Source organism: Bacillus rossius, chromosome 1 (genome assembly GCF_032445375.1).
Source record: "Bacillus rossius redtenbacheri isolate Brsri chromosome 1, Brsri_v3, whole genome shotgun sequence".
NCBI lineage: Eukaryota > Metazoa > Arthropoda > Insecta > Phasmatodea > Bacillidae > Bacillus > Bacillus rossius.
Genome location: NC_086330.1, coordinates 80,512,280 through 80,526,160, shown reverse-complemented (window position 1 = coordinate 80,526,160; position 13,881 = coordinate 80,512,280). Strand labels below are relative to the sequence as shown.

The window sequence follows — 13,881 nt, the reverse complement described above, 5'->3', positions numbered from 1 at the left end:
GGTCGCTCGCGGCCGGCCGCTGTCCGAAAAACGACCCGGGGTCCCGCTTCGATTTCCGATAGCGGTCCGACAGCGAATAGCACTTTGGAGGGCTCCGCCCCTGGACTCTTAGAGCCTGTCAACAAACCGCCCCCCTTCCCCCAATCCATCAGGAGCTTTGGTCGAAACAAACGAGCTCCTGAGAACACGATTAAAAACCCCTCCCCCCTCCCAGGACTCGCCAGGAACTGGAATAATCACTGAGTGCGCGCGCACACGATATGATTATTTGACATAATTAAGACGAGGCTGTCGATTTTCATCAAAGGCAGGTTTCGGGAACATTGCCTCGTGGCGCAATGAAAAAAAAAAATCCTCTCCCGTTATATTCAGTCTCTTCTCCTCACCTTTTGCCCACACACTGCTTTGCTAGAAATGTGCGGCGACAGTCTACGGGACATGGAACTGAGGGGAAAAGGCCGGTGAACGTGGAGTTCAAAGCGCGCCAATTTCAAATGAGATCATTCGAAGTGTCTAAATCGCGGGGAAGCGATCTGAAGAAGCAAGGGAACCTGCACAACGTCGTTGCAATTGTCTACGTGTTACTATTTACACCTTAGCTCTCGGTATACGGCATTTGGCGGGAGTTATTTCGTGAAAGGAACGGAAGTCGCATGGAACGGAAATGTTTAACAATGCGTTGTGCTGTCATCTTTGGTGGATGGCACGAACCAAAGTTCACAATGACAAAGGGAAACTTAATAATATTAACTGTTTAGTTAATTTTAACAAGATTTTAAAATATTAAATATATTTATAAAAAAATTACTGTAGAAAATCTGTGCAAAGACGGGGTTTAGTATTATTGTGGTCTTTTTCGCTTTTTTCGGAGCCGATTCATAATATAGTTCAAAATTTCGGTCTTCTAATCAAATGTTTCAGTAGTCGACGTAGCTGCTCAGGCAGAGAAATCTAGCGAACGGGTGTGGCAACTAAGTGTGATTTCGCGTCCAGAAATGTAGTTGAAAACACAATTTGCGTATATTTATTTATTTATTTATTGCTTGAAAGATTTATACGTAAATTTATTGTCCGAGTTCCATATTATAAGTGTATTCGCAACATGAGAACACATGAATTTGCTCGTTACCGAGGTTAGATGTTACACATCTTTTGCGAGTGCTGAAAGACTCGTTTACATTTTTTCACCCGTCTGTACAGCAGGTGTCGTCGCTCGTCGCCTATGAGGAGTTGGGCGACGCGCGAGTACATAAAGGGAACACACCAGCACCTGCGACGTCATAGTTTTGTTTGCTCGGGTGCTCATGCGCTTGTCCGCCACTGACCAACTCCGACAGAGTGGGGAATCCCCGAGCCTTCTCGTATTATGCCGCTAGAAAAGTTTCTTAAAGAACTTGCGATGAAGGCTTCACCAACACGCCGTGGGGCCACCGAGGCGGTCCGGGTTCGATTCTGGGCCGTTTCGTCCACAGCGTCTTCGCGAGTGGGTACTCGGCGGACGTGGCCGTAGTTGATGCATTTTCTTGAGCTACTTCCGTTCCTCATCCATCCAACCAATCTGTGGTTCACTACAGAACATCATCATTCTTTTGTCATTCTTCGCTGTGTTCGCCTGTGCATTTCTGTTTTTTTCTTTGTGTTGCCCAGATTATTATTAAGTTCGTCTGTTAGTCGTTGTGTTGTCCAAGGTTCGTTTTGTCTTTATTTACAGTTATTGTTGCAACTGTCTCGTCGTTGTCAGCCCACTGTGTTCGTCCGTAGAGTGACTTTTTTTTCTAATTCCACCTACGAAATCGTCTGTGCAGTTTTTGCATTTAACTGATTTTGGCTGCTTTTTTTTTTTTTTTTTTTGCTGCATATTCATCTCTTCTGTCCGTTCTTGAGATTTCTCTGTGACACACAGTGTAACCAGCTATGACGCATGTAAAAAAAATTAAATCCATGTAGGTGAGAAGTAAGGAAGTTGGTGTGTACAATCTTTGTTATGTTAATACTTGAATTCAAAATGAGAACGATCCCAGATTCCCCTCTCCTATCTGCATACCAAACAAATTTTGGTTATAATGAAGTTTGACTCTAATTTCCCGCAGATGTGTTGGTATTATGTGGTTTAGCAATTTAGCTATATTCACTACATGATGACATCTTAACGATTCTTCGTAGCGAGGTCCTGTCAAGCTATCAACTAATTAATAGCATATTATTTTTTATACAGCTGCGATTTGTTTTGCTATCCAATTGCTAACCAGTTGATTTCAATTACAGAGCAAGACACCCACTCCATAGACTAATGCCTCCATTTTTAAATCAACCACCCCAATTGTAAGCAGGGGGTGGTTATGTCTGCATGATTACATGCTAGCTGCGTGAAGCTTTTTTTTTTCCTTCCAGCTAATTGGCTGAAGTGAAATGTGTTTGCAGTGTGGAAACAGTTTTAAAGGACTTTTTTTTTTATGAAAGTGGCTGTTTTTTAACGAAGGAAATTGTAATGCATACTTAATAACCATCATCAAACGTGGTCAAGCACCATTTCCTCAAGGTTTTGGGCGTATACAATTTGGCGATAGCGAGGTTAAAAAGTGACTTCGACTACGTCACAGCATGCCGTCTCCACGATTGCAAGAGCCATTCAGGGAACTCTGGAGAGGAGAACGCGGGGCGCCCACGAAGCAGCAACTCCGCAAGTGCACCGCGTGGGGTGGGAGATCGCATGCTGTGGTGTCACCGTTACGGTTGTCTGTCCGGCAGCGTACGTGTCGTGGGTGCGGTTCTACGCCAGCTACCCCAAGGAGGTGCGCGACGTGTTCAGCTTCAAGGGCCTCCACCTGGGCCACTACGCCAAGAGCTTCGGCCTGCTGGACCCGCCCAAGACCATCGGCGGCATCGGCAAGCGGCGAGGCCTGCAGGAGCAGCGGCACGGCAGGCGAGTCCTCCCTCGGTTCCCTCAGCTCGTCTTCCTCGGTTCCGTCAGCTCGCCTTCCTCTGGTTCTCTCAGTTCGCCTTCCTCGGTTCCCTCAGCTCGTCTTCCTCGGTTCCCTCAGCTCGTCTTCCTCGGTTCCCTCAGCTCGCCTTCCTCGGTTCCCTCAGCTCGCCTTCCTCGGTTCATTCAGCTCGCCTTCCTCGGTTCCCTCAGCTCGCCTTCCTCGTTTCCCTCAGCTCGCCTTCCTCGGTTCCCTCAGCTCGCCTTCCTCGTTTCCCTCAGCTCGCCTTCCTCGGTTCTCTCAGTTCGCCTTCCTCGGTTCCCTCAGCTCGCCTTCCTCGGTTCCCTCAGCTCGCCTTCCTCGGTTCCCTCAGCTCGCCTTCCTCGTTTCCCTCAGCTCGCCTTCCTCGGTTCTCTCAGTTCGCCTTCCTCGGTTCCCTCAGCTCGCCTTCCTCGGTTCCCTCAGCTCGCCTTCCTCGGTTCCCTCAGCTCGCCTTCCTCGGTTCCCTCAGCTCGCCTTCCTCGTTTCCCTCAGCTCGCCTTCCTCGGTTCCCTCAGCTCGCCTTCCTCGGTTCTCTCAGTTCGCCTTCCTCGGTTCCCTCAGCTCGCCTTCCTCGGTTCCCTCAGCTCGCCTTCCTCGGTTCCCTCAGCTCGCCTTCCTCGGGTTCCCTCAGCTCGCCTTCCTCGGTTCCCTCAACTCGCCTTCCTCGTTTCCCTTAACTCGCCTTCCTCGTTTCCCTCAGCTCGCCTTCCTCTGGTTCCCTCAGCTCGCCTTCCTCTGGTTCCCTCAGTTCGCCATTTTCGGGTTCCCTCAGCTCGCCTTCCTCGGGTTCCCTCAGCTCGCCTTCTACGGGTTCCCTCAGCTCGCCTTCCTCGGTTCCCTCAGCTCGCCTTCCTCGGTTCCCTCAGCTCGCCTTCCTCGTTTCCCTCAGCTCGCCTTCCTCGGTTCCCTCAGCTCGCCTTCCTCGGTTCTCTCAGTTCGCCTTCCTCGGTTCCCTCAGCTCGCCTTCCTCGGTTCCCTCAGCTCGCCTTCCTCGGTTCCCTCAGCTCGCCTTCCTCGGGTTCCCTCAGCTCGCCTTCCTCGGTTCCCTCAACTCGCCTTCCTCGTTTCCCTTAACTCGCCTTCCTCGTTTCCCTCAGCTCGCCTTCCTCTGGTTCCCTCAGCTCGCCTTCCTCTGGTTCCCTCAGTTCGCCATTTTCGGGTTCCCTCAGCTCGCCTTCCTCGGGTTCCCTCAGCTCGCCTTCTACGGGTTCCCTCAGCTCGCCTTCCTCGGTTCCCTCAGCTCGCCTTCCTCGGTTCCCTCAGCTCGCCTTCCTCGTTTCCCTCAGCTCGCCTTCCTCGGTTCCCTCAGCTCGCCTTCCTCGGTTCCCTCAGCTCGCCTTCCTCGGTTCCCTCAGCTCGCCTTCCTCGGTTCCCTCAGCTCGCCTTCCTCGGTTCCCTCAGCTCGCCTTCCTCGGTTCCCTCAGCTCGCCTTCCTCGGTTCCCTCAGCTCGCCTTCCTCGGTTCATTCAGCTCGCCTTCCTCGGTTCCCTCAGCTCGCCTTCCTCGGTTCCCTCAGCTCGCCTTCCTCGGGTTCCCTCAGCTCGCCTTCCTCGGTTCCCTCAACTCGCCTTCCTCAGTTCCCTCAGCTCGCATGCCAAGCTCTTTCACTTGCTTTTCTCAGTCCTGCTAGCATAGGTGCTTAGTTCTTCCGACTTCCGTGCTGATATCTTCCCTTTTAATCAGCTCCCTGTGTTGTCCTCACACTTCCTTGGTACTTATGACTCTTGCTCTAGCCTCTAAGCTTATGTGTGTCTCCCAGGGCCGCAACTAGAGCCTCTGGCACCCGGGGCATGAATGGATTCATGCGCCCCCCCCCCCTCTTTTATTGCACATACCACACCAATAAAGCGAGGGTCCGGGGGCCCTCCCACGGAAAAAGGTGCTATTTAAGCATTTTCCATACCTACATGTAACAGTTTCTGTGCTACTGTAACTTCCATGTATGAACCCACTACCAGTTGTAGTATGAATTACAATGCAAGCCGGCGATTTCGGCGCCCCTACAGCTTTGCGCCCGGGGCGTATGCCCCGCTTGCGCCCCCCTAGTTGTGGCCCTGGTGTCTCCTACCACATCCACGCAGCTTCTTATCTTTTTTTTGTTAGCTCTTATGATGATTTCAGTTTCCTGTTTATGTGACCACTTTGGCTTGACTTCTTATTTCTTATAGCTTTCTTTCGGTGTTCTAGTCCCCCATTCCCCCTATTCGGTACATTCACGTTATTTTGATCGCTACTTCCAGTGTCTATTCAGTGTGAATTTTAACTAACTATTTTTCGGTTCTTCCAGTTTTAAATTACGTGTACTTAAGTTTCGTTGTGTATGCGATCGTTCTAGCGTATGTGCGTAGTTAATTGGTCCTTTCATTTTTTTTGTATCTATATTTTGCAGTTTATCGATAGTTTAATATGTATTAGTAATATGATTACAGTTGGCTGTTTGTTTTCACATTCTGGAAAGTCAGGGAAAATCAGAGCAAAGTCAAGGAAGTTGCATTTTGTGAGAGAAAGTAAGGGATTTTACTTGAAGTCGTGGAAATTCCCTAGAAATAATTATTTGAAGGTAAAAAGATAATGTTTCAGTTTTCTATCACCTAGACTGTGAAAGCATTTTTATTTTCCATATTGTGTTACAGTGCACAGTCGTACACCCTATACAATGGTGTAATGCAAGGTTCTGTTTGAAATAAAGAAGGTTGAGAGAGAACTAGGCCAGTTATGGTGAAGTGGGGGTTGGATTTTATCTGTTTATTTAAAAAAAATTGCAACCTAAGTTACTCATTAAAAAAATGTGTGAGGCAAATTTGGACATTTTGGTAGGTAATGGCAAAGAAATGTTATCACAGATTTGTGGGACATTAGTTAACCTAGCATGACCAAAGTTTGTTGGGTAAAGTCCGAATATTCGCTAAAATAAATTTGAGTTCGGAGTGTACCCAGCTCACCTAGGTCCACCCAGCGCTGACTGGGTAATGTTAGGTGTTGCGTCATTTTCAAGCACGTGGCACAAAACGCACGGACGCCGACATCCCCCACGTAACACCTAACATTCTGCTCAATGGCAGAATGGCGGCCGAACAAAGTGCACGTACGGCGTTCCGTAGTCGTTTTTCTAAAAAGTTTCAAGAGTTATTGTCTGTGAAGGGATCGACTTACTTTTACTTCAACAGCGAAAAGTACTTGCAATTAACATTAACGAACATGGTACCATCGAGGAAATGTTGTCAATGAACCAGTATTCGGTTCGTTTTAGTGAAAATGTATCTCCCGAAAAAAAAAAAAAAAAAAGCTTACGACAACTTGCAAAGGAACAATCGCTTTCAGGAAGTCAAGGCTATAAAAGGTGTAATTATAAAACATGTTATACAAAGAAGTGTAAATGCAAGGCTGCGGGAAAATGTTGCAATTGGAAGTGTCACGGCAGTTAGTCTTACTCAAATAAACAATTTATTTATTATTAATAATAACATAAGTAGGCCTACTATTTTGTGAACTATTGTCTTAATTATAATTTCGATTACATTTCATTACGAATTTTCTTATTCAAAATACTTTAAATATGAATGTTTAGCTAAGGTATTAATGTATTGTGGTCGTTAATTTCATTACATTAAACCTAAAAAAATTATCAATCATTTGGTTTTTCCAACATTGCCCTGTCAGTGTTGGGTAGACCTTAGGTGCACACGGGTAAACGCCGAATTCAAATTTATTTCAGTGATTATTCGGATACTTGAATAATGCTAAGTTAACCCGTGTAAACATAGGTTTACTTCTTCTAGCGTTACCCTTTAAAACATACATACATACATACATACATACATACATACATACATACATACATACATACATACATACATACATACATACATACATACATACGCTCTCACACACACACGCGCAACAACAACAACAACAACAACAACAACAAAACACACACACATGTTACCAATGCTATAACTGTAAGGAATCCTTTTTATCAATAGACTGGTAATGTTCGGCCCACGAGAGTGAACTGACGCATGCAATGAGGCTGCGTCGGGCGCTGAAGGGCCTGATAGGGCCTGGGAAACTGGGAAACTGCTGGACGTAGGGCGGGCCGCGACCCGACAATGGGCCTGTGCGTCTCGCCCAGAGGGCCGCTCCCAGGTGCCGGCCTTTGTGAGGCCTCGCGTCGGCTCGTCGTTCCACACGCATGGGCACATTCTCCAAAACAAGGACATACCCTTGCGTACTTATTGCTTCATTTGTAGCTAAGGACACTTTTTTATTTTTTTGCAATTTGGTACCTGACCATCTGTCCAATGCAAGAGTTAACATAGTCTAATGTTCGTTTTTATCCAACTCGTATTTTTTTAAGTAAAAAAATATTATTTAAAAAGTATCGCCTGTCTGTGAAGTGTCTGTAGGTACTGACAATTTAAGGCCAACAGTAGTCATTTCCACAGTGTCTGTACTAACAACTATAAGCCAACAGTAGTCATTTCCACAGAGTATTTACTGTCACTTGTCCACCCCGCGAGTCATCTGGGAGGAGCAAGTAGCTAGAACATGCAAAGTTTTGGTGGCAGAGGAAGGTGTTCATCATGATGGTTAAGGTTTTTTTTTTTTAAATTATGGTTACATGTGTTATTAAAGTAGAAATAAACGCAGGAAAATATTTTAACGCCACAAAAAATCTTTTGAACATTAAGGTTTAGGTACATAAAACATACATCATACATGCATACTTCCTTGTATGACCTCCTTTATCCACTGTCTTCATAGCCCCTGCCGACAATACTTCCCCCCTCCCCATCACATTTCAGGTTTTTTGAGACCGTAGTTCGGCTTTGATTTTTGCACCTTTACCACAGTCCCTCTCTCTCTCTCTCGCTCTTTCATTTAAATCTAATGCGCTGAGGGATGTCTACCTACCGTAGATTTTTCAAGTTAAACCATCGGCCCAAGTTTTTCTTTTTCTTTTTCGATATTTAAATCCAACCCATGGGTGACAGCCAAGACAGCTGGTAACCAGTATGAATATGTTCGGGGTTTCGGCTTTTCGGCTCTGACGCTTGACTACAGACGCTTGACTTCACTTCTTAGCGCATGCGTCAAGGTACAAGCGTACCCGCTGTCAGGGCCGATGTCTCCCCCCTACTTCCTCTAAATTCTAAGAAATCCTGAAAGATCAATCATTCCCACCAACAATAGGCAAGAATTTGAAAGCGAACAGCGTGCAAAGCGGTTATATTACCCCCTCCTCGTACTCCAAATAAATTCTGCTTACGGTCATGAGTCCTGATAAGTCCTGATTTCGGATGCCAGCCATTAAAATGTAGGGATAGTAATCGAAAGGCGCCATATTTGCTTCAAAGGTTTTCATGCCATAACAATTTCTTATCGATTAATGTCAAAAATTTGTTTTCGTCAAAGTACAGATCACACATCCCTAAATGTACGTAGACCTTATGACAGTTTTAACCATATTATTGAGTACCTAGTAGGTAGTTATTCCCGAAAATAGATTAAATACAGTATGTCCATAAAATAATGTCCCAGTTATAAATTTTAATAGTATCAACTGTAAGCGTTGTGGAGTTTTGGTTAAAGGAACAATTAAAGAATTAACTCAAAACAGTTTTATATTAGCGCATGCGCGAGTACTGCTTTGTCGTTTTCTCGCTTGCAGCGCCACCTACGCAAAATTGCGACTCCTGGGCGTAAAGCGTTTTGTGTGCTTCAATTTTTTAAGAGTGAATCTGTAATTTCAGCTCTCCCTATTGGAATTTCTTGTACGAGAGTGGGTGAACGTCGAAGTCCTTGACCATTGGATTGGTCGTAATGGTCGAGACGACAGAGCTTTCTTTCGCTAGCCTCCACGTTCACTTCACATAACGCCATACTTTTTTTTTCTTTGGGGCTTTATAAAAGATCGCATCTACGTTCCGCCGCTACCTAATGATTTGCCAGAGTTTAGACACAGAATTCTTGCTTCCATTATTCCTGACGTGTTAATCAAAGGGTGGGAAGAATTGGACTTTAGGTTGGATGTGTGCCGTATATCTAAAGGTGCGCATACTGAACATTTGTAAGAAAAAAAAACTATGTTAGTTTACTTTCAATTTGATCTATTATTTGTAACAAATAGTTTGAATTAAACTGTTATAACATATAATTGTAAATGGACATTCTTTTATGGACATATCCTGTACGAAACGCCGGTGTCTAAGCACCGTAAACGATTTGTGACATCCTGTACTCATTAACACCAGGCATTTTGAATTCGACGGTAAGCTACTCTGCGAGTTTCTTGGTTTGCTCGCGCCACTTCTCGGAAACCAATCTCGGCCCCTCAGCGCTTGCTCTGCGGAGCCGCGAGGGAGCGAGGTGCGGCGTACTGCGGACAGCGAGGTCCTCGCAGCTACAGCGGCAACCACTCCCGCCAGGCCCGGCTCCCCACAGCCGTGCGGAAATGGATACGCCACTTAATCGCGACCTGTGGGGTGTTGGTTGTGCGGAGGAGCTACCCTGTTGGAAATCACATGGAATGTACGGACTTTCCAACGAAGAATTTACCTGAAGTAAACGAAGAGCTCTCCGTAATTTCAACTAATTTAATCTTCGTGGTAACTACGCCTTATTTCGAATTCCGAGTTGTGTGTTTCGCACCAAAACAAAGGAAAAGCACACGCACGTATAAAATAAGAATGTTTTTGGTGTGGACTTAAACCAGTTTTTGAATGTTTTTTTTGTTGATATACTAAGAATATTCTTTTGGATTCATGTTAAAAGTAAGTGAACTCGGTGTCCGTATATTTATGGAGATAGCCGTAAATTTACTAAGATCCTTGGATAATTTCTAACCATCTTTCTTCGTAAATTTGTTTTTAACAGTGTGCAGTAAGAGGCTGAGGCAACCCTTCCCAGCTTCATTGCCACCCACTCCCCCGTCACCTAATTGGGCTAACCTGTGGTTGACTCAAGGGACACCCCATCCTCCGCGTCTCCCGCCTGCGGGTTGGTTGATGCGCCGAAGAGTCGAGTGCGATGTGTCCTGGTCTGGACACAGATGTCTGGCTTGTTAAGTTGCCCTCCTGGTCGGGGGTGTATTCGTGTCGGTGAGGCTCTTAAACGCGCAGTATTTTCGTCGTGTACAGGACAACTATGAGATCTGGGCAGTAATTTTTCTACTACTTAAATCATTACAGAAACACGGAATTAAATTTTATGAATTTATATTCAAACTAAAACAAACCATACATTTTGTATTTCTTTACCACACAATGGTTCACTTAACATCTGAGAGCTGGATGGGACCCATGCATCCTCTACCAACTGATAGGAACAAAATAAAATATGAGCGAGTCTTACAGTACTCGCCAGTGGTGTGTAAACATCCAACCTCGGTAACGATCAGACTCGTGTGTTCTCCTTTTGTCCATGTTGCAAATAAACTTATAACACGAAACTCGCACACGAAATTTAATGTGGAATTCTTTAAAATCATGCTCAGTGTCATAGATGTACTGATAAATAAAATGTTGGTTTTTGAAATAACAAAATTTATGGACGCGAATCACACACGTACTTACTGCGCCCGCCACTAGAATTCGCTGCCTGAATCTTAAAACGTGTCTTGCCACCATCACCCCCCAAGATAGCTGCTCGGGAATTTTTTAAACTAGTTGAAAATATTACAAACTGCTTCGCTAAACCCCGGCTTTGGACTATATTTTTGACAAGGAATTTCATTAAAATACTGCCCATCTTGTTATAATTCACGAAACAGTTAATACAAAAAGGTGTCCGCACACGTTAGAAGTTATATTGCAGTGGCATTACTAAAATATTAACCTGAAACACTTTAAAACATATACTATAGCATTAGTTTATGTTTGTATATTTGTTTTTGCTTAAAGTCTGAAATATTTCCTACAAACAAACCTTAACCTTACTGAGCTGATTCAACATTAATATTATTATATTATTGTATTATAATGCTAAAAAAGTAAAATAAAAATCCCAGAGACCAGATTAGAAAAACTCTCCTTGATGGTTACCAAACACGCGCTCTACCGCTGTTCCAGTAAGCCTCTTGGGAAGTTATACGGAGAATATGTATTATAATCATTATGTCAGTTTTCTGAGGTATTTTAAAACTTGTGATTACGTTTTTGCTATGACTGTTTTAGTGTGCTAAATATATTACAGGGTAATTTCTCTTATCATATAAATTTCGCACACCAATATTTTTGGTTTGCCCCGTAGATACCGTTTTCGAAAGTTTCTATTTACGGATTGATATTGCTACACGTGGGTCCGTCATATTTGTGTCACATTTCCGTTACGAGAGCTAAAGTATTTGTTTACACGTAAAAAAAAAGTTAACAGAACAAATAATGTTGTAAAATATATATCAACCTATCTTAAATTAATACTGTAGAGGCAGGCATTTTTCGCGAATAAATATGAACGCCTATTAGTCTGCAACAAGGTATACCCGCACCAGCGGTTTCTCCCTTGTGATTGGCGGCCGTCTGCGAGAGAAGTCGATGACTTATTTGACCGAGCCACTCAGGACGCGTTTGCTTCCCCACTGACTTCCTGTGATTGGTGTTGTAATAATCGACATGCGCCTGAAAGAAACTCACCCAATCACTAAACACAAACGATGCCACAGGGTTTTAACTTTCAGCTAGTCTCGGAATCTTTTCGCGAAGTATGCATGCCCTTAATTATGAGTATTAGGTATATGCTGGTAATTGGGGACATAAGTCACGAATAAGGGTTTCCCCCCCTTTTCTTTGATAACCCAGCGCTCTTAGCCGATCAGCCTTACCGCCCTGGGGCCCCCACGGGCGTGGATGCGGATACGCCGCATACGCAACCGGGAAGAGCGTTAGAGCTTTTGGCTATGCAAAGGGGCTGAGGCTACCCATCTCAGATTATGCACCACCTCCGGCCCCCTACTCCACTCAGCTCACCAGCAAGTTGGATGCTCCCTTAGCCCTCTGGAGTCATCACTTCTGGCGCTTACCCCAGTCTCCCGCATTACACTGGGACTCCTCAACCACCCAGCGAACCCGCGGTCCGGTGGAGGCCTACCCAACCTCTGCCAGCTGTCCAGGCTGGTTACCGGAGCTGTCCTCGTCGCTCACAACGTCGGTACTTCAATGGGCTAGGGAGCCCTGATACCTGCCCCTAAAGCACTCGGGGCACCACTCCCAAGTACGAGTCCTTCCCAACAAGAATCCTGGGCCTTAGAGGAAACCTCAGCGGGGCACCATTCAAACATGGTGGATTCTCCCCGTACTACGACCAACTTTTGGTCTCGTCGGCAGACTGTTCGCCGGTAGTTTGACCAGACCATCACACTTCAGAGTGCAGCCACGAGGTGTCCTCGTCGCCTCGGAAAACCCTCCGACCCGCCGTACCTCGGACCGACGGGTTTACAGCCGGTTAAGGCCCGGATGCGACTGCACTCGTCGGGCGACGACCGCCGTCAACCCCAGCTGGAAAATGGCAACTGCAGTACCCAGGCTGGAGGCACCTGGGGGTTACCTCAGTACCTTCACCGACTACAAGGCTAAAGGGGAAACCTCGCCGTGCAGTTTACAGCCCGTTTTTAGGCCCGGTCGCCCGACACCATAACCACCATACCCAGTCGAACTCCTTTACCATAGGGCCTGATCCATTCACTATGGGGCCCTTTGGGACCGATGCACCGAGGCTCGGCCGTCGAACCCCCCGGAAAGGTTTCTATCGCATCTGCTGTTGCCCGCAGATTCAGCCCTTTCACCATTTCCGGTCTCATACATGCAATTGAGGATGCACTGAGGCAGAGTTGGATCCGGCAGCGCCCTCTTTGGTTAGAGAGGTGCTATGACCAGAGGTTGGGGAACCCTCCCAACTTAGTCACCACGATCCTCCCCCAACAGTGGTGTCAACGTGGAGGCAGAGGGTTGTCACTTGATGTGGAGAGGCTATATAATCGCATCACACACCCTTTCCGCGGGCTTGATGGCTCATGTCTCGGATACTAGAACCGGCAACAGTTCCGACACCTCAGGCGACAATCACCTTCCTAGCGGTGTGTGGAAACCTCAGAGCAGGCAGAGGAGACCTCGGGGTTGCCTGAATCTCCTCACCGACTGCAAGGCTAAAGGGGAAACCTCGCCGTGCAGTTTACAGCCCGTTTTTAGGCCCGGTTACCTGCTCTGCAGCGCCACTGCCAGACAGGTCAAACCCACTCCCACCGGTAATTGGGGACAAAAGGAAATTCTGTTGAAATATCTGTCTGTAATCTGTATTGATGAGCCGGTGAAACAGGAGTGGAACCCGAACAGCCACGTGACCGCCCTGGCCTTGACCGCTGTCACCGTGGGAAGTGACCCCAGTCCAGAGCAGGTAGAGCACACGCCCTGCTACCGAAAGAAGGGTTGGGGGGGGGGGGTTTGAGCTCTATTGTCACGCATCGCGCACGCCCTCACGCCTCGTTACTCTCGTCCTCTCGTCACAATGTAGCAAATCATCTCCCGGGCTTTTTTTTTTCTTTTCAGTTTTACCGCGTCACACGCACTTTTGTTTGGTGGCGCAAAACTGCCCCTCCCATGTGCGGTCAAACCCTTTCACAGAACCGCTGCTACCACGAAACGGAGCGCTCGCTCTTGCAATGTCGCCCCGGTGTGTGGTCTCGGCTGACTTGTCACCGTCTCATTTCTATGGCGTGCCTCACGCTTAGATTGCAGCGCGGAGTAAATTGCACTCACTGTTGCCAGATTGACACCACCCGGCTTTGTGTCACCACGGTGCCGCCATCTGTGGCGGTTGGCGCGAACCAAAGTTCACACATTACAAACATAAATGTTGTGATATTAACTGTTTAATGAATTTAAAAAAAAATATATGGGCAGTAATTTAATAAAATTCCTTGTCG

General features: G+C 46.4%; 1 protein-coding gene across 1 annotated transcript in view; it reads left to right on the top strand.

Moving 5' to 3' along the window:
• Window positions 1-13,881, top strand: part of LOC134538474 (probable ATP-dependent RNA helicase DDX31) — a 135,174-nt gene that overhangs the window by 107,162 nt on the left and 14,131 nt on the right. The window contains exon 11 of the mRNA XM_063379810.1: window positions 2,749-2,923. Coding sequence (XP_063235880.1) covers window positions 2,749-2,923 — 175 coding nt within the window. The remainder of the gene's footprint in view (window positions 1-2,748; window positions 2,924-13,881) is intronic.